Below are 21,628 nucleotides of genomic sequence, written 5' to 3'. Positions count from 1 at the left end.
GATCTTTCAAACCTTCTATATACATCAGGGATGAACGTTATTCTTCGCAGGGAGGGAATTTTAAGAAAATAAGTTCTTGAAGAAGCTCAATGTCTCTTCCGATGATCATCAACGATAGAGAATAACCGGTTGCTTTATGTCCGGAACTTCTATAGGATAACACGAATCGAGGAAATAAAATATTTCAATCTTTCTGATCCCAGCCAGTGGCGGTTCTAGCCCGGGCAGGGGGCAGCTACCCCCCCTCCAATTTTTACAGGACTTTTTTACTATAATCTTCGTTAAAAAGGCAACCTTACTTTGTTTATTCACCGGTTGTGTGCCCTTGCCCCCCCCCCCAGCTTTTTTGGTCTAGAACCGCCACTGATCCCAACCACAGTTAGTATTGTGATAAAATAACTATAACAATCCCAAGCTATTTATTCTTTAGACAATTAATATTATTATTATAAAATGTAACAATTTCTAATAAATTTTATATTTAATTTGTATTATACATATTAGGGATAAAAATTACATCTTCAAATGTAGTATTACATATCTAATTAGTAAGGACATCTAAAATAAGGACAGCATTCTGGATAACGTTTTGTTGGATCCCCAGGTGTCTCATTGCACTTGGCGTCAGTGGATGTGGAGCATCTAAAAAGATATAAATGTAACTGACAATATATCGCACCTTGAAAACCATATGGCAATATCTGCAATTTTTTCATGAAATGACCTTTGAATTCAGTCTAATAGGAAAAAAAATCTATTTTTTAATGCTGTATAGCAGCGTCTGCAAAAAAATTTAAGTTCGGCACCAGAAAGATACATCTCTATGGCTTTTGTCAAAAATCGACTCTTCTTTTTATACCATCAGGCATTATCTGCAGTAGTTGATGCTCTACGGTTCTAAAATTGGAACAAAACCCCAGATCTATATGGCAATATGTGCAAAATGTGACCCATGCTCGTAAAATGAAAGCAAGATCTACTAAGGAAACATCCTTTGAATGTAACAAAACATAGAGTGCTGCATAGAGATTTGATTGCAACACTGGAAATAAGCGACAAGACTATAACAAATTGATATACAACGTCATACTGCAGATGGGTTTATCCCAAAAGAAAAGCGAATTATAACCGACAGACATTATATAAGCGACAGATTATAATATGCAAGACTTTGATTAAGTGTTAACACTAAAAATTTGTAATAAATAAGTACAATCAATACAAAATCGATATATTTTTTAAAACCATATGGCCGTATGTGTTAAAATACCTATTTCCTGGGGGAAATTTTACGTACTTTTTAATTCATGTAAAAATATGTAAAATTAAAGACAATTGTGCCAAATACCAGGTTTGCAGCTTAATTTTTGGAATTACAGTAAATAAAATTAACTTTACAACAGCTTAAAATGCTCATAACTCAATATTATGATTTTTGCAGTTACTGCCCTATGGTTTTCAAGGTGCGATATGACTCTAGACTTTATATTAATTTAATGGTTATGATCCTCTTATGTGAATGGAGTACTTAATGCTGTAAAGAAGGTCTTTGGAACCGTTTGAAAGTATATCATATAAATCATATGAGCACTCATTTGAAGTTTTCAAGTGTTCCGTCCAATTTTTGAAAGTCCTAAATTTATTTCAAACTATATTGATACTCAGTTCAATATAAAAACAAGTCAAAATTTATAAGCTAAATAAAACCTTAATTTAATTTATTTTGAATTCTCTAAAATGGTGAAAATCCCCCAAAGCACTTAAACAAGGCAGTTTTCCTGGTTTTTGAAGTTGGCGAACCTTAAGAAAAAATTCTAGAAAAAACCAGAAATATATGTGTGATACAATACACAAAAAAAAAATTAAAGTTATCTTGTTCCACATATGATTTCCTACAATTTATTATTAACAATTTTTTTCATGCGGTTAATATTTTCCGAGTTAAGCGGGAAATAGTAAAAAGTGGTGGGGGAGCATAATTACTGAATTGAATCTTGTTTCCGAGCTGCCCAAAATATTATAATTCTATCCTTTAGTTGAGATCAATAGTAGTGTAAATTTAAAATCTCGACTAAATTCCGCAATTGCATTAGCCGCCATGTTGATTTTAAAGGAGAACCGTTGTTGCTTAATTTCTCCGCAATTTTTAACTTAACTTAACTACGACAAAAACGGTAGGAACTAAAATTGTTGGAAACGCAATTTCCCACAATTTCTTTTCCACAATTTTTTTAAGCGGTCAACATTCTCCGAGTTAAGGGGAGAAATAGTGGAAGAGGAGGGGAAGCATAATTATTGAATTGTCTTAGTTATTATTAACTTTACGACATAATTGTACATAAACAAAAATAATGAGAATTATATTTTATACAATTTTTTAAATTTCCAATGAAACACCATAAAGTGTTAAAACACCATAAATAATAAATTATATGCATTAAGTTCATTTAATTTTAAATTAGCAGGTTTTATTGGTTGAATTTGTCTGTCGATAATTAAGTTTCATGTCAGCTAACATATTTTAATACTTCAACATTTTTTTTTTAATGTTGGACCCTGTTAAGGGAATTTCCCCATTCTCCCCAATTTCCCCGTTTTATCGAAAAATTGTAGTAAATCGTAATTGCGACAATTTCAGTCCTTACATTTTTTGTCCAAAAGTTGAAAATGGCGGAGATATTGAACAAAAACAATTGCTTTAAAATCAATCAGGTCTTACGCTTGCACTTTTACCGCATACGTACTACCTTAAATAATTATTTTATCAAAAAAGTTAATGAAATTAAAATTGTAAAAAATTTAATTCTGTTCATTTTTGTATAGATTCAAATTTGTTGTAAAACTAATAATAAACGAGATAATTCAATAAATCAATAATTATGCTAATATAACTGTCACTATTTTCCCCCATAACTGGGAAAATATCGACCGCACGAAAAAAATTATAATAAAGGAAATTATATAAAATCGTATTTTCAATAATTTCAGTTTCTACACTTCTTGTCGAAAAGTTGAAAATGGCGGATATATTGAGCAAAAACGGTTCTCGTTTAAAATAAGATGGCGGCTAACGCCACGGTCAAACTCAGTCGAGATTTTAAATTTGTACTACTATTGGCCCCCCTAAAGATTAGAAAAATAAAATTTAGGGCAGCTCGTAATGCGAGGTCAAATGCTATCCCGACTGGGCTAAGTAGCATTCATACATGTCAAACCCGGCCTTGGTAGAGTTTGAAGCTTCATACGATTATGAGCAAACTGGTAGACTTTTTTTTCAAATTGATCTTTTAAACCTTTTACATACATCAGGATTGAACGTTATTCTTCGCAGAGAGGGAATTTTAAGAAAATAATGAAGAAGCTCCATGTCTCTTCGGGTGATCATCAACGATAGAGAATAACCGGTTGATTTATGTCCGGAACTTCTATAGGATAACACGAATCTAGGAATATTTCAAACTTTCTGATCCCAACCCGTGGCGGTTCTAGCCCGGGACAGGCTCCCCCAATTTTTACAGGACTTTTGGACTATAATTTTCGTTAAAAAGGCACGTTATCTTGTTTATTCACCGGTTGTGTTCCCTTGACCCCCCCCCCAGTTTTTTGGTCTAGAACCGCCACTGATCCCAACCACAGTTGGGACTGTGATAAAATAACTATACAAATCTCAAGCTATTTACTCTTTAAACAACTAATATTATTATTATGAAATGAAAAAATTTCTAATAAATTTTATATTTAATTTGTATTACACATATTAGGGATAAAAATTATATCTCCAAATGTATAATTACATATTTAATTACAGAGGACATATAAAAAGAGGACAGCATTCTGGATAACGTTTTGTTGGATCTCTAGGTGTCTCATAGCACCTGGCGTCAGTGGATGTGGAGCATCTAAAAAGATATAAATGTAACTGACAATATAATATATGACTCTAGACTTTATACTAATTTAATGGTTATGATTCTCTTATGTGAATGAAGTTTTCAGGTGTTTCGCCCCATTTTAGCATAACCTTAGGAAGTCCTAAAGTTACTTCAAACTATATTGATACCTCAGTTCAATATAAAAACAAGTCAAAATTTATAAGCTATAAAAAAACCTTAATTTAATTTATTTTGAATTCTCTAAAATGGTGAAAATCCCCCAAAACAACTAAACAAGACAGTTTTTCGGGTTTTTGAAGTTGGCGCACCTTAAGAAAAAATTCTAAAAAAAACCAGAAATATATGTGTGATACAATACACAAAAAAATATAAATCTGCAGCCATCTCAAAAAAACGTTATACCCCTTTTTCGAAAAAAAAAAAATGCATTTTTCGGTTATGTACACTCAAAAAAAGGATCTATAAAAAATGCACAAGTTTTATAACAGGTGCAACTAAGCGTGTGAATTTTTTGAAATTTTAAAATTGATTTCAACCCACCGAAAAAAAAGTATAAGGAAAAAAATTAGGGGCGAGGGGGACGAGTGGCTGTCAAAAATTACACTGAAAATTCCACACCTGTAATTTTGAACCAATCAAAATACGTTATTTTGACAGATCACCATGGCAACGGAGGTATTTTATGGGACATTTTTTGCTCGTGGGGTACCCAACAGCGAATTATAGTGGAAATTTTTTGACGTTTACAATAACAGAACATTTTTGACAGACTGGTTTTTATTTGTTTACATAATTTAGTTTTGATTCATTTTAGTTACAAAGCTAAGATGTTTTCTATATTCTTTGAATGTTTTCAGTTAAGTTTATATGTCTAATAAAATATATATAATATTTAGACACTAATTTATTTACCTTTTTCCCATTCAGTACTTTCAATTTTGCGTAGTTTAGTCGCAAATATTCGTGGACAATTTGGAACAGATTTTCTTTTTTCAAGTTGAAGCCACAATCCTCTATTAATTCAAATAAATAAGCCATGGTACGATGATTGATCTTTACATCAGATAATTTCACGCATATTTTGCATATTGTATGATTTTCAAATAGATTCATTTTTTAAACAAAGAATTTTATTGGTTTTACTGACTGTGCAATATTATTTATTGTAACAAAACGCGAGTTTTTTTTTTTGATGTTTTGAAGTGTCAAAATATAATGATCACAGCCTCCTATGATTGATGCTTGCTGACGCTGGTTATGAATTCCATACCATTAAAACGCGCATAACGCACGTTAAGAAAAACGCCAAAAAATAATTTTCTATCACTTGTAGTTACTCAAAACTTATGTAAAATTGAAGAATATACTATTTTCTATCTTGAAATGGTATTCCCATGCAACTACAATGAGTAGAAATTACGAATTTGAAAGCCTAAATAATTGCTGACAAAGCTATGGCGCGCTATTAATATGTTCATGCAGCTTCCCGAAAAACCTCTAAAATTATAATTTTCTACCACTTGTCCTAAGCTCAAGTACCTATAAAATAAAATAATATTATATTTTTTGTCCCTAAATGGCACTTTTGAGCTACTACAATCAGTGGTAATCAATAGTTTAATAGGCTAAGAGTCCATTGGTGTGAAAACAAACTGAATATTATTATGTAATCTGTTCCTGTAGGTATGTAACCGTAAAAGAAAATAATTTGCATTGTTGAAATAAATTTTAAAAATATTTGATTTCCCACCACAATTTGGTGTGGAATTTTCTTACCGAATACCACGCGAAGTCAAATTAATATCCGGAAATTTTTTTTTTGATCATGAATATTTTTAGAAAATTTCCCTCGTCTGCGACTCGGGAAATTTTCAAAATATTCATGATCTCAAAAAAATTTCCGGAAATAATTTGACCTCTAGTGGTATTACTAGTGAAAATTGAACTTCTTATTTTTTGAACACATAAAATTAAAGAAAAATGAAAAAAAACTGATTCCAGTTGCATCGATCTCACAAAATATGCTTAACCTCGAAAAAAAATCGCAAAAACCCTTAGAAACATTGAAAAACATGGTTTCTTGGGGGGTTTAAAGGTGTTTTACCCAATGTTTGAATATCTCAAAGGACTCTCAAAGGACAAAAACCTTAATTTGATTTATTTTAAAGTCTATAAAATAGATAAAATAGCTAAAAATTTAATTGATAAAAACTTCTAAAAAAAAAGATGTTCTGGGTTTTGAAGGTGTTGCACCTTACGAAAAATTCTGAAAACATCAGACTTATATTTTTTGATAAAATGCAATACATAAAAAAATTAGACTGTGGGGAACTCCAAAAAAAGTTGTACGAAAATGCATTTTTAGTTTATATACCGTTAACATGCGGGTCTACAAAACGTATACAAGCTTGGTAAAAGCGTTTGAATTTATCATTTTTTGCTTGCTTATTTTTGAATCACATAGAACGTAAAAAATGTCAAACATTTTATTCTGGAAGTGGGGGCATTTTGCCTGTTCTAAAATAAATTGTGATTATTATGAGAAAGGAAAAAAGTTTGAATTAAATAATTTACATCTATAATCTCAACGTGTTAAGAAATGATGTTCAAAAATGTATAAAAATGTACGTAAGAATATGAATTAATAGTGTACTATTAGGATTGGATCCCACGTACCAAAAAAGTTGATTAATAGAAAGCTGAAAATATGTTAATTGGTATCTAGTCAGATACACTTTGACGTATGGCAACACTGGAACAGGGGAAATTTTAATTGTGGAACGTGTCATCCAGACAAGCTTATGAATGTAAAAACTAGCATTAGTCTAGTAAAATAAAATTACACTACATGTAAATCAAAATGTAAATTCGTACAGGTTGAAACAATTTTTATGTCAAAGTTTAGGTGGGTACAAAAGATATTTTCAAGAAAGTATCCAAATCATACAAGGGGATCATTGTTTAAATAATTAAAAAGGGGTCAATCAACGTATATAGGATTGTCTTCTGCAAAGTTGAAGGGTAAATCTTTCACATAAGACTTGCTAAATTAAATTTGACCTCCTGTTTATTTAAATAATTATGTATAAAACTTTAAAAACAAATTTGCAAAAAATTATTTTTAGCGTTTTAAATTAGCACTATAAAATATCTTATTTTACAGGAGAAGTTGCGCTATGTTATCAGTATTAATAAAAAAAAATTGATCCAAAAACATTTAATATTTTTTGAGATATTGAATTTGTTTAATAAATGTTACTATATTTTTAATTGCAAAAAAAAACGCGGTTGCTGCCAAAGAAATATTCACCTATAATAAATCTTATTATTTTTATTTTTATGTATATTTTCGATAAATGTATTGATTAATTCAAATTTTAATTAAACTTCCCCCTAAAATGGCATTTGAAAATTATTCAAATTTGTTTATAATTTTTTTTAATAACGTCGCGGGGATTAAATATTTTGAAATGCCGTTTCGATAATTGGGTTCCTGGGAATTTTTCACTAATTAACAAACTTTTTGTATTTTTTTCCTTTTCTTTTTTTTTGGAGTTATATTACTACGGGCCCTTTTAGGGTTAAGTTTCATTAAGAATGTCGAATCTCTAAGTCGTAGATTCTAGACCTAAAAATATTAAGATTGGTCAAAAATCACATAAAATGTGGCTACTTACTGAGTTACAGAGTGTTTAATTTAAAAATTTAAAAATTATTTTTACCAAGTACTGTAAAACTATTTGACGTATCCTTATCGTACTTGTCAGATAGTGTGGCTGTAGGCAGAGGCGTACGACAGGGGATAGTTAATGGTTGACCCTTCCCAATTTCTACGCCACTGAGGGAATTACTATTTTAGCGAAATTTTTCGATTCTCCAATACTTTCTATGTAAATAATATACTCTTTACTGGTAACGATTAAGTCAATATTTTTCGAGATATTGGACGTTAAAAATGAAACGGCATAGTTATTTTGATTCATTTATTCAATCATTTTAAACTTCCAATATCTCTCAAACTGATGACTTTATCGATACCAATAAAGTTATCTGCATACAAAGTATTGGAGAATCTAAAAATTTCGCTAAAATAGTAATTCACTCAGTGGCGTAGAATTTGGGAAAGGTCAATCATTCACCATCCCCTGTCGTACGCCTCTGGCACTAGCTAGAAACGTTTAGTAATCACAATTTAGTAGGGTGTGTAATAGCCACACTATCTGCCAAGTATGATAAGGATACGTCAAATAGTTTTAAAGTACTTAATAAAAATAATTTTTAAATTTAAAAAAAAACCTGTAACTCAGTAAGTAGCCACATCTTTAAGTGATTTTTGACCAATCTTAATATTTTGAGGTATAGAATCTACAACTCAGAGATTCGACATTCTTAATAAAATTTAACCCTAAAAGGGCCCGTAGTAATATAACTCCAAGAAAAAAAAAGAAGAAGAAAAAACGACAAAAAAATTTTGTTAATTAGTAAAAAATTCCCAGGAACCCAATTATTGAAACGGCATTTCAAAATACTTCTACTAATCCTCGCGACGTTATTAAAAAAACAAATTATAAACAAATTTGAATAATTTTCAAATGCCATTTTAGGGGGGAGTTTAATTGAAATTTGAATTTATCAATACATTTATCGAAAATATACATAAAAATAAAAGTAATGAGAGCTTAATCAGGTGAATATTTCTTTGACAACAACCGCGTTTTTGCAATTGAAAATATAGTAACATTTAAAAAAAAAAATTGAATATCTCAAAAAATATTAAATATTTTTCGACCAATTTTTTTTTGCTTAATACTAGTAACATAGTGCAACTTAGTCTGTAAAATAAGATATTTTATAGTGCTTATTTAAAACGCTTAAAATATTTTTTTGCAAATTTGTTTTTAAAGTTTTATATACAATTATTCAAATAAATAGGGGGTCAGATATAATTTAGTAAGTCTTATGTGAAAGATTTACCCTTCAAATTTGTAAAAAAAATCCCATAGACCTTCATTAATAAGTGAATGACCTTAGCAGTTAAAAAAGTATTTTTTTTGCAAAAATGACCCCTTTTTAATTATTTAAACAATGATCCCCTTGTATGATTTGGATACTTTCTTGAAAATATCTTTTTTACCCACCTAAACTTTGATATAAAATTTGTTTTAACCTGTACGAATTTATATTTTGACTTTTTTTCATTTTATTAAGCTACATGTTGTTTTTAAGTTTATGCAATATAAAACTTTATTTGACATATATGTAGTATTTTGCTCAAACCCTATTTTTTATTTTTCTGCTACGCCACTGTTCTCCCTTTTTTAACTGAAATGCATGCCTTTCTAGTCGCGCGCCAAATGCTTTGGTATGCGTTGCGCAGTAAACCCTTTTTTCAATTACCTAATAGTCCAGAAAGCCACTGCGCATCCGCTAGGAAAAATATTCTAATTCGGATTTTTTGCACAATCTTACTCAAAAACCCCCTCTTACCCCTTTTAACAAATTTGCATGTTGCCAGGACCAAAAGTTGGTCAAACATTTTTTAAAGGTTTTTTTTTTGTTTTTTCCTAAAATTATTTTTTTGCATGAAACAATTTATTTTTAGATTTTTTGGATCATTCTAAACCGAAAAGGTCTTCAGTGACTTTTCTCTAAGTTGATAGTTTTTGACATAAAAGCGATTAAAAATTGAAAAATTTCGAAATCGGCCATTTTTAACCCTCAAAAACTATGTGAAAAACTGAAAATTTGAATGTTGCCAAGGTAGGCAGATATTCTTTAAACATCGATTGATGAAATCCCTAAGAGTTTTTTGCAATACAATATCAAAAATTCCTTTGTTTTTTAATTGCCAATCAAGCGTGCGCGACACTATTTTCCACCGTTGCCTGTGTATGCAGTATGGTGCAAATGAAAGGAATAAATCCGTTATTTCGTAAACCGGCGACTTTAAGGAAAAATCCCGAAACCGGTCGATTTTTATTTTTAAGTTATGATATTGTGACATATATGGTATACTAGTGACGTCATCCATCTGGGCGTGATGACGTAATCGATGATTTTTTTAAATGAGAATAGGGGTCGTGTGCCAGCTCATTTGAAAGGTTCTTCAATTATCTATTTAGTAATATAAACATTTACATGATTATTTATACAGGGTGTCCAATAATTTAATTTTTATGTTAATTTGCCAAATGATTTAATTTAATAAAAAATTTTTGGACACCCTGTATAAATAATTATGTACATGTTTATATTACTGAATAGAGAATTGAGGAACCTTTTAAATGAGCCAGCACACGACCCGTATTCTCATTTAAAAAATCATCGATTACGTCATCACGCCCAGATGGATGACGTCACTAGTATACTATATATGCCACAATATCATAACTTAAAAATAAAAACCGACCTGTTTTGGGATTTTTCCTTAAAGTCACCAGTTTACGAACTAACGAATTTATTCCTTTCATTTGCACCATACTGTATAATGCAACGGTGGAAAATAGTGTCGCGCACGCTTGATTGTCAATTAAAAACAAAGGGGTTGTTGATATTGTATTGCAAAATACTCTTCGGGATTTCATCAATCTATGTTTAAAGAATATCTGCCTACCTTGGCAATGTTCAAATTTTCAGTTTTTTACATAGTATTTGAGGGTTAAAACTGGCCGATTTCGAAATTTTTCAATTTTTAATCGCTTATATGTCAAAAACTATCAACTTTAGAGAAAAGTCACTAAAGACCTTTTCTGTTTGGAATGATCCAAAAAACCTAAAAAAAATTTGAATTTGTTCCATGCAAAAAAAATAATTTTAGAAACAAACAAAAAAAAACGTTTAAAAAATTTTTGACCAACTTTTGGTCCTGGCAACATGCAAATTTGTTAAAAGGGGTCCTTTCTAAGTAAGATGGTGCAAAAAATCCGAATTAGAATATTTTTGCTAGCGGATGCGCAGTGGCTTTCTGGACTATAAGATGAAGCGGGACGACCTGGTCGTTATGAGAAAGTTTTCAAAGTGAGTTCAAAATTAATCAGTTTTACGTGTAAGTGGAGGGCGCAATATTAGCGTTCATTACATGTAAGACACGGTATGTAGGTTCTAATAAAAGTTTGACAAAAGAAACCTGTTCTTAATCAATGGCCAGCTATGGTGCAGGTCCACGTCGAAGAAGAAGAACAAGCAAATAGATAATACTCATCCAACTCCTTTTTCAGAGTATTATCTATTTGTTTGATACTCTGAAAAGGAGTTGGATGTCCAAAATGTTGGGCATTTTAATAAGTCCGGCACGTAGAACATTCCATGTCAAATGCAAGGAATTATATTGGTGGTAAATAGCAATCTGATTTTTGCATGAGAGTTTAATGAAAGGGTAACAAATCAATTGGAAATTCTGCCCAACAAATACATGGGACGTTTTCGTAGTCAGACGTTCGAAACCCGTAACCTGTGCCACAATTAAAACTTCCCCTGTTCCAGTGTTCCCATACATCAAAGTTTGTCCGACTAGACACCGTTAAGCTATTCCCAAATTTTTAGCCTGCTATGAATCAACTTTTTTTGGTACGCTGGGTCCAGGCCTATAATATGTAAATTCAAACGTTTAATCAGTTCTGAATTAGATGTTTAACCTACGTCTTCTTAATATAATCTCCATCATCACATGTAAGGTGTATACATTCCCCTACAGGACCAGCTGCCTCTTCTCCATGATTCAAAATACCAACGCCAGGTATCTCAGGGCAGGAGCGCTCTATAGCCAAAAAAAATTAGTGTTACGTAGATTTATAAAATTTCCTCGTATGATACAATAATATTACTAATACATGTACCACTTAGGTACATTTCATGTCAAATCACTAAGGCAAAAAATTTTGGATCTCCGATTTGTCTGAAAATTGGTATATAGCTTCTACGGGACGTAAAATAAGATATTTAAGGTCAAAAATCTTCTTCTTCTTTTTTTATCAAAATATTATTTTATGCGATTTTACAGTGGTGTTTATTTAAACAAATTTGCATTTTCTATCGTAAAGTATCAATGAAAAACATAATATTTTAATAAAAGGGACTTAAAAATGTCATTACAACAAGTTAGTTTAATTCAAAACAAGTTTTTGATCAAATTTTATAGTGTAGAAAACATTAAAATACATTAAATTCATTACATTAAAAACATTAAAATACATGAAATACAAAAATACATTAAAAAACATTAAAAACAGGAAAATTTACATTTTCCTCCATTCTAAAAATACATCATCATCGATTTGGCTGACAATTTGCCCACATATAGCCAAAACATAGGACTTTAAGTGGTTAGAAGTATTTGAATTATATTACAATACCAAAAAAGTTACATGCAGTAATATCAGACTCAAAAGTATATTAGTCCAGTCGGGATATCATTTGACGTTGTATGCGCTGCCCAAAATTTTATTTTTGTAATCTTTAGGGGAGTCAATAGTAGCCTAAATTTAAAATCACGAATGAATTCCTCCGTTACGTTAGCCGCCATCTTGATTTTAAAGGAGGACCTGTTTTGCTCAATATCTCCGACATTTTTAACTTTTCGACAAAAATGACAGGAACTGAAATTGTTCCAAATAAATCAGATTTACAATTATTATAATTTCTTTTTAACAATTTTTGTCGTGAGGTCGATATTTTCGAGTTAATTGTACTTACAGTAGACGCCTATATTTTCTACTATGATATTGCATGTAAATTTTTTTGGTATTGTAATATAATTCAAAACCTTCTCACCACTTAAATTCCTATGCTTTGGCTATCTGTGGGCAAATTTTCAGCAAAATCGATTATGATGTATTTTGGGAATAAAGAAAAAATATAAAAAAACGGTATTTTAACGTTTTGTACACTATAAAATTTGATTAAAAACTTGTTTTCAATCAAAGTAATTTATTATAATGCCATATAATGACATTTTTGAGTCCCTTCTATTAAAATATTGTTTTCCATTGATACTTCACGATATAAAATGCAAATTTGTTTAAATAAACACCAAATCTCTGTAAAATCGCATAAAATAACATTTTGAAAAAAAAAAGAAGAAGAAGATTTTTTGACCTTAAATATCTTATTTTTACGTCCCGCAGAAGCTATATACCAATTTTCAGACAAATCGGAGATCCAAAATTTTTTTGGCTCCAAAATTGAGTGATTTGAAATGGAATCACCTCTTAAATATACACGGATAATATGTTACTTAAAAAAATGCATAAGAAATAACAAAAATATCGTTAAATTGGGGTACAAATAAAATAAAATAATATAATATTTTAACAACGTAGAATAAAGTAAACACTTCTGTTGTATATAGGTATATGAATTTATTAAAAAATTTTAAAATTTATCCACAAGGTAGTGGAAAATTACAATACACAAAACGTTTTCGGTCAAAACTGACCATAATTAGTGTGAACGTCCAGTGTACAAGTATTTGAAACCAGCCACTTCATTAGGTGTAAAAACCTCTAAATTATATTATTGACAGATTACACATTGTAAAGTAGTCGACATTAAGTCGATGTATCAAGATTATTTCAATACCATGTAGATATACTTCATCCTTGCTCGGAAATTGCACGTGGCGCTCAGGTGAGAGGTTAACTACAGTGTTAAATCCATGAATAATGTAATTTAGAGGTTTTTACACCTAATTAAGTGGCTAGTTTCAAATACTTATACACTGGACGTTCACACTGATGATGGTCAGTTTTGACGGAAAACGTTTTGCATATTGTAATTGTCCACAACCTTGTGGATACATTTAAAGGAGTTTTAATAAATTCATATACCTACATACAACAGAAATCTTCATTCTACGTTGACTTATCGAAGTATATAGCGAACTATAGCGTTTACCCTTTTTAAAGTTTGCAGAGTTTACCCTTTATAATATTTTGTTTTATCGAGCTATGCTGTCGCTTTTTTATTTTAATTTGAAAAAGAAGACCAAGTTTTCACTCTAATGGCATATAGAATAACATAATGTTACTCTACATCCCACCAGACTGAAAACAATGGGAACCTTCTCTGGTTACACCTCCGAGGCTTTTACAATTTGCAAGCCATAACGGATGCTGAGACTAAGGAAGATGAAGGAATTTTACAATTTATAATTCACGTCCCATCTGCTCAGCGCGGGAAAGTTCCAACGAGAATGGTTCCATTCATATTCCAATCAGAGTAAACATGTAACTCAAAAATGAATAGCCATTTTCAATTTCGTTGCAAATCGAAAATACAGCCGCACCATATTCTAGTCCAATCAGAGAGTGCAGCAAGCACCTCTACCGGTTTCGAAACTTATTAGTCTCTCATCAGGAGCTGCTTTCTCTGATCTAACCAAAACAAACCCCGGCGTGCAGTCTGGTGGGATGTAGAGTAACATTATGTTATTCTATATGCCACTAGAGTGAAAACTTAGTATTTTGCTAGTAGTTTCCGCTAGGGCATCTGTGCCATTTCGTTCGTTGTGTAATATAGTTAGGACAACCTATATAAATTAAGTTGTAAATATCTTTATCAAGATATAATGTAGTGTATTAGCTAGGCCCGAAGACAATGACTCTTGACCGTGAATTAATACGTGAGGTTTACATATTATGTCGTGTATAAAAATGCAGCGTAGGTAAATTCAAGAGTTGTTATAATTAGATACTTGATATGTACAAATGTGTGGTATAGGTAATGATTTGTATTTGTAAACAATTATGGTTGAATCACCGTTTATACGATGTAAATATAAAGTTATCCAAACAATAGAGTTTTAATTAGTTGGGACCAAAAAGACATTAACATCACACTATTTATGACAGTTGCAATCCGGGACTGCACGCCGGGATTTGTTTTTGTTGGATAAGAGAGAGTAGCATAGGACCCTCCTGATGAGAGACTAATAAGTTTCGAAACCGGTAGAGGTGCTTGCTGCACTCTCTGATTGGACTAGAATATGGTGCGGCTCTATGTTTGTTTTGCAACGAAATTGAAAATGGTTATTCATTTTTGAAAAAGAAAATGTTCGACCAATGTGTCCTTCCAGTCATGACTTACGACGCCTAAACATTATCGTTAACTTAGGTCACAGTAACCAAACTTAGAGTGACCCAAAGAAGAATGGAGCAGTCACTACTTGGACTGACTCTCAGAGACAGGGTCAGAAACGAAGAAATCAGAAGAAGCACAGGAGTCACAGATGTCATAGAGCGATTAGCATGGCTAAAGTGGAATTGGCAGCCAGAATGAAGGCCGGGTGTACCAAAAAAATTACAGTGTGGAGACCACGGGCAGACAGAAGAAGTAGAGGTAGACCACCTACACGATGGACAGACAACGTCAAAAGATTGCTGGGAATTGATTGCAGTAAGCTTAAGGCTGACAAAACTGGAAGAAATTAGGGGAGGCTTATGTTCAACTTTGCAAAAGGTTGGATGATGATAATGCTGTTGCTTTATTATTTTTGTATTCGTATCAGCCTATTTGTTTAATCGTATACACAGCTACCATGATGAAACCATAATTTCGTACTATTTTAATCTAGAACTGAGAGACTAAGCATCATTCCTTGTCAGAGATATTTTCCTTTGGTCGAGATGGTATTTGTATGAAATATGTAGAAATGAAAATAATAGGGGAAAAATAAGCCATCAAAGGACTCCATGGAGTGATATGGAACAACACTCTAACCAAAACAAAAAACAAAAGAAATATGTTTTAGAGCACATTGCTGAATGGGGCCTTAATGGAGCGAAAGTATATTCAATGACAACAACCATACGAAATAAAATAAAAACAGTTGAATTGGACTTTACGAGAAGATGTTTGAAAATCACCAACGAGGACAGAATTGGAACAGAAGAAAAAATATGGAACAAAATGGAAGTAGAATGCTCAATCACACAAATGTTAGAAAACAGAGCCATACAGAGGTACGGGCATGTACAAAAAATGCCAAAGCACACGTGGCCAAATCAAATATTAAACTGGGATCCGCCGAGAAGAAGACGTATAGGAAGACCTCTTTTGGGATGGGAAACGTACATGGGAAGTGCTATGATAAATAAAGACCTCAGAGAAGGTGATGGTCAGAATAGACTATGTGTGAGAAGACTTGTTTACTTTACAAATATGTATTATGTAAAAAAATAATTGTTCTAATTATTTATGTCAATCGATTTCCATTACTTGATAAAGAACCCAGTTCAGAAATTGAAATCAGGAGAGGAGTAAGGCAGGGATGTATTATGTCTCCCTTACTATTTAACGTATATAGTGAAGCCATTTTTGAAGAAGCACTACTATCTCAAAGTGAAGGAATAATAGTTAATGGAAGATCTATTAACAACACAAGATATGCATTTGACACCGTGATTATGGTAAGCTCTGTTCAAAAACTCTAATTACTGCTAAACAGAACAAACAGTTTTGGTGAAAAATATGGACTAAACATGAATTTAAAAAAGACCAAATACATGGTAATAACAAAGAAAACAAATATACAAACAATCATACATTTGGGATATATACCGATAGAAAGGGTTGATAAATACAAATACCTAGGAATCTGGATTTCAGACAATAATAATCAAACAACAGAAATAAGGGCTAGAACAGAAATAGCAAGAAATGCGTTTGTAAAAATGAAAACAATTCTCTGCAACAAAGACCTTAGATTAGAACTGAAAGAGCTTTGATATGCTACGTGTTTTCAATACTGCAATATGGACTTGAAAGCTGGACATTGAAGCAAGAACACATAAATAAGCTACAGTCCTTTGAAATGTGGTGTTACAGGAGGATGCTTAAAATAGCATGGATACAGAAAAAACTAACACGGAACTATGGCGAGAAATGGACAAAGAATACGAAATTGTTAACACAATAAAAATAAGAACTGGGACACGTAATGAGGGGACAGCGATATGAACTGCTAAGACTGATCATACAGGGAAAGATAAGATAATGAAGGAGAGTGTCATAGTTGGAGAATTTAAGGGACTGGTTTAAATGCAGTTCTCTAGAACTCTTCAGAGCAGCGGTAGATAGAGTAAAGATAGTGATGATGATACCCAACCTCCGATTGGGAGATGGTACTTAAAGAAGAATATATTATAGTGTATAATCAATTTTGATCATTTAAAATGTTAACGTTAAAATGATAAATACCTGTAGTGTTTAGTACTTCCTGATCAAATTTTTGGTCGCTAGAACTCGCAATAACTGGTAGGTTTACCTTAATTTGCCATATGCCTTACCTCGCAACACATAATTTACTTATTATTCTTATAAATTAGATATACTTTTAAAAATAAATAAATAAAAAAAACATGTTTGACTCTTCTGAGGGTCAAACAATAGAACAAGTCATGGAGTTTAAATATCTAGGCATCTCACTATCTAGTTACGGAAAGCTCGAAACAGAAATGGAAGATCAGGTGAATAAAGCAAACTGAGCCGCAGGTTGCCTGAATGAAACAATATGGAGAAATAAAAACATCGGGAAAGAAGTGAAAGACATAATTTACAAACAGTCATCAGACCAATAATGACGTACGCGGCAGAAACACGCGGCAAAAGAATGCTAGAAACAGCAGATATGAAAACACTTCGAAAAATCGATGGTAAGACACTATGGGATAGAGCTAGAAGTGCAGATATACGACAGAGATACAAGGTGGACAACATTAATAACTGCGTGAAAAACAGAAGAGTAGAATATAATGACCACATAAGCCGAATGACAACAAATAGAGTAGTAAGGACGGCGAGAGACGGTTCCCCAATAGGAAGACGGTCAGTGGGTAGACCACAAAAAGGTGGAATGACAACCTACTGGAGGCACATTGAAAAAACAAACCGAGTAATGTCTACACAAAAAGAAGAAGAAAAAAAGAAAAAACATATGTACTCACCTGCAAAAGCCGCTACAATAACTGCAGAAAAAAATATAATCCCAATCACTTTCATTATGAATATATTACAACGACTGATATCCTATAAAATAAACTAAATAAAGAGCAACTTTTATTAAATCGTCTTTTTACTGTTTCTTATATAATAACTTACTATGTTATTATTAATTCAATCCCACTTATTTAGTTTTATTTTAATTAAATATATAAATTTAATTAAATAATAATCAAAAATAAAAACAGATTGTTCCTTTCGATTTATTAAAATTACGTAATTAAAAATTAAAATATTTTCATTAAACAAAAGAGTAGTGTGGGCTGCCATAATTATTATCATCCTGATCTTATATTATATCGTCTTTACTTTGGGAACTATAAAATTACAATAGTGCATTAAAATTACTAGTAAATAGTCAAGTCAGTTAGATATGATATGCCTATTTTCCTAGGGTGTTATTTTTACAAATAACATCCCAGGGCGTATTAGATTTACGAAATAACCGATAAATAAGCTGTCAAAACTACTAATTTCATAACATTTTGCATAGGTGTTATAATTTGTATTTTTCCTAATTTGTTAGTTTCCTAATTTATATTTTTATCAAATACTAATGATTTTGTCGTTGCCATGCGACGGGGAATACAATCAATAGCCTTCTACAGTCTACTCAATTTCGTATGACGTCCTCCTTTTTTATCGTATCGTCTTCCAATTTTTTCTGACACTCTCCATTTTTTTCTGATTCCATCATTTTTTTCTGGCATCCTCCAATTTTTTTAGATACCCTCCATTTTTTTCTGACTCTTATTTGTGTTATAATTTTTAATTTAAGGCCATCGGTACATAATTTGCAAATCTTTTACGGGTATCCCTACTTTTTCTGTCTTTACACCGCAAATTACGTGTAGTAAAATACACACTGGTATGGATATGTAAACATTACTATGATGTCATTCTACTTGAAAATGTCATCATTAATTTAAGGAGATAACTTTTAAATGTTCTTGGATAACTGTTATTTTTATAATTGCAAATCATTAATTCAGTTAATAAATGTGATTATTTAATTCATTGGAGATTCTAACTAATAAAAAGCTACAGAAATAAAAATTAAGTGATAATTTTTGATAATATCCCGTCATCAAGCATAGTACGTCAGATGCCATTCGTTGCTACGAAATAATACATTCAGTGACATTAATGACAATTAATGTTTTAAAAATTATAAAAGTGATTTTCAACCGTCAAATATTTATAACAACTGTGTGTTTAATTGTACTAATTTGTACCTACATAAATAAATTACAATAAAATATTGGTTTTGAACAGTTTATTCATGAAATAATCGCAACAAATTGCACTCGATCTCTAAAATTAATATATAATTTTAGAGCTCTTGTGTAATTACTACTCATCATTTTTTTACTAACTATGTATTCAGTGATTATAATAATTTATATGTACACAAAAACGAATACTCAATCGAGAAAAGAGGAAAAGTGTTAAAGTGATTTTTTAATAATATATTGTTACTATGGAACGCTTATAATTTTGAACATCTTTAACAACAAAATACTTGGATCGCATAATATATTATCCTGATGTATTCTCTGCTTGGATCTTCCACAAATAATACACAATAAATAACTTTTTATTAAGTTCACGTCTTAAATCAATTATTTATCAAATACACTATACAGTGATGAGCGTGCTAATAACCGGCAAAATAGCGCAAAAGATGGAAAACATATTAAATTGTGAGATAAACAGAAATAAAACTAGTAGAGTTGTTAAATTTAGCGATAGTAACATATAAATTGACATTATATTGATTGATTTCCACCTTTATACGTATCAGAAGAGTATGTCAACTAAAACTGTCAATGTGACAGTGGAAGTTCAAGTTTTTGCATTAAGGTGACACAGTAGCGATCAACAGGTAGCCAAAACGCGTTCCAAGATTGCGGCTGTACTTTTGAATATTTTTTCGAGATATTTGGCACACGTATTCGTAATATAATAAAGAGTGGCGGTACAGAGCCCAATTTAAAAAATATAATAATATGTGGAAATTACTCTGTAATTAAATACAATATTAAAAAAACGAGCCTGTACCGCCATTAAGAAGAACAAAAAAATACACTTTCTTTAAATAAACTTTTTTATCCGATGCCTAGATTTTGTGTCATTTTTGAACTACTAATGAAATAAAAAATTTTGGTAGTTCCAAAATGACACAAAATCTAGGCATCGGATAAAAAAGTTTATTTGAAGAAAGTTTATTTTTTTGTTCTTCTTAATGGCGGTACAGGCTCGCTTTTTTAATATTGTATTTAATTACATAGTAATTTCCACATATTAATATATTTTTCAAATTGGGCTCTGTACCGCCATTCTTTATTATATTACGAATACGTGTGCCAAATATCTCGAAAAAATTACAGCCGCAATCTTGAAACGCGTTTTCGCTACCTGTTGATCGCTACTGTTTCCTCTTAATGCAATACATTTTAATAAATATGTATAAATTTTATAAAACAATTCTAAATACCATACCTACCATATTTAGATCAAACAAGTGCTGAAAGCATGGTAAAAAAGTAAATAGACCCGAAGTTAGCCGCAGTTTTAATGGCGTAAAGCTTAAGGAGTATAATATAACTGTTTGTGTATATGACAAAAACATTGTTGTTTTTAGTATTTTCTTTACAGTTTCATCACATTTTCTCACCTTTTAAGCCTTCCTTGCTAGGTCTGGATCCCGCGTATGAAAAAAAAAGTTGATTAATAGGAAGCTGAAAATTTGTTAATAGCTTAAGGGTGTCTAGTCGGATAAACTTTGATATATGGGAACACTGTAACAGGGGCAGTTTTAATTGTGGAACAGGTTAAAAATGGAACGGTCAGACCACGAAAACGGCACATTTATTTTGTCCGACAGAACAGACTTAAACTGTCCGAACAGGGATTAAGCTCTCATGCAAATATCAGACTGCTATTTACCACCTGTCATAATTCCTGTCATTTAACATATTCTACATGTTCCACTCATTAAAACGCCAATTTGGTGATAAATATCAGTCTGATTTTTGCATGAGAGTTTAATCTCTGTTCGGAGAGTTTAAGTCTGTTCTGTCGGACAAAATACATGTGCCGTTTTCGTGGTCTGGCCTTTCCAAATTTTTAACCTGTTCCACAATTAAAACTTCACCTGTTCCAGTGTTCCCATTTATCAAAGTTTGTCCGACTAGACACCCTTAAGCTATTAACAAATTTTCAGCTTGCTATTAATCAACTTTTTTTTCATACGCGGGATCCAGACCTATGCACTTCTACAAATGTTTTAAAATCGAAATAAGCTAATTCGATTCATTCATTCTGGAGCTGTTATAAAAAGATATAACAAAATAAAATGACGTTTATTAAACGTCATTCAATGTTTACGTATCGAAACCTTACCGAACAGACTGTGTGACTTGTCGCATTAGGATTTTATATTCTACAAAAACAACGTTTTATTCATTTAATGTACAATTTGTATATTTGTAAATATATTTGTATATTTTATTGACGTATTTGTTTGTTGTAGGTTATTTCTGAAAAATCAGAGGTAAGTTTTTAAATTACCTATCTACTTTTAAAACATTAACTGTGGTTTTATCCATCAATGATAGTATTTAATAACTTGACAAGTGCATGAGTGTTTTCTTCATTTAGTTTTTATCGACGATTTAGTAGAAATTGTCAGATTTCTAAATTTTGATAGTTCTGCTTTAAGCTATAGTGCGGCGACT

The 21,628-nt window shown here is 31.4% G+C and overlaps 2 protein-coding genes across 3 annotated transcripts in view; one reads left to right on the top strand and one right to left on the bottom strand.

Annotated features, from left to right (window-relative positions):
- The window catches only part of LOC114333350 (uncharacterized), a 941,557-nt gene that overhangs the window by 619,806 nt on the left and 300,123 nt on the right, over window positions 1-21,628 (top strand). Inside the window, exon 5 of the mRNA XM_050643392.1 lies at window positions 21,424-21,444. Within this exon, the coding sequence (XP_050499349.1) occupies window positions 21,424-21,444 (21 nt within the window). The remainder of the gene's footprint in view (window positions 1-21,423; window positions 21,445-21,628) is intronic.
- On the bottom strand, window positions 403-18,002 carry LOC126879976 (uncharacterized). Of its 2 annotated transcripts, none has more exons than XM_050643407.1 (3): window positions 17,834-18,002; window positions 11,532-11,649; window positions 403-642 (listed from the first exon to the last, which is right to left on the bottom strand). In XM_050643407.1, exons 1-3 carry the CDS (start codon window positions 17,886-17,888, stop codon window positions 546-548), a joined length of 270 nt encoding a protein of 89 aa, XP_050499364.1. In that variant the 5' UTR covers window positions 17,889-18,002; the 3' UTR covers window positions 403-545. The 2 variants fall into 2 exon arrangements, with proteins under 2 accessions (XP_050499364.1, XP_050499365.1); XM_050643408.1 differs by lacking the exon at window positions 403-642 and adding an exon at window positions 3,720-3,899.

This window comes from Diabrotica virgifera, chromosome 2 (genome assembly GCF_917563875.1).
Source record: "Diabrotica virgifera virgifera chromosome 2, PGI_DIABVI_V3a".
In the NCBI taxonomy this organism is placed as follows: domain Eukaryota; kingdom Metazoa; phylum Arthropoda; class Insecta; order Coleoptera; family Chrysomelidae; genus Diabrotica; species Diabrotica virgifera.
Note: the sequence above shows the minus strand (reverse complement) of the source record. Positions and strands in the feature narration are given on the sequence as shown.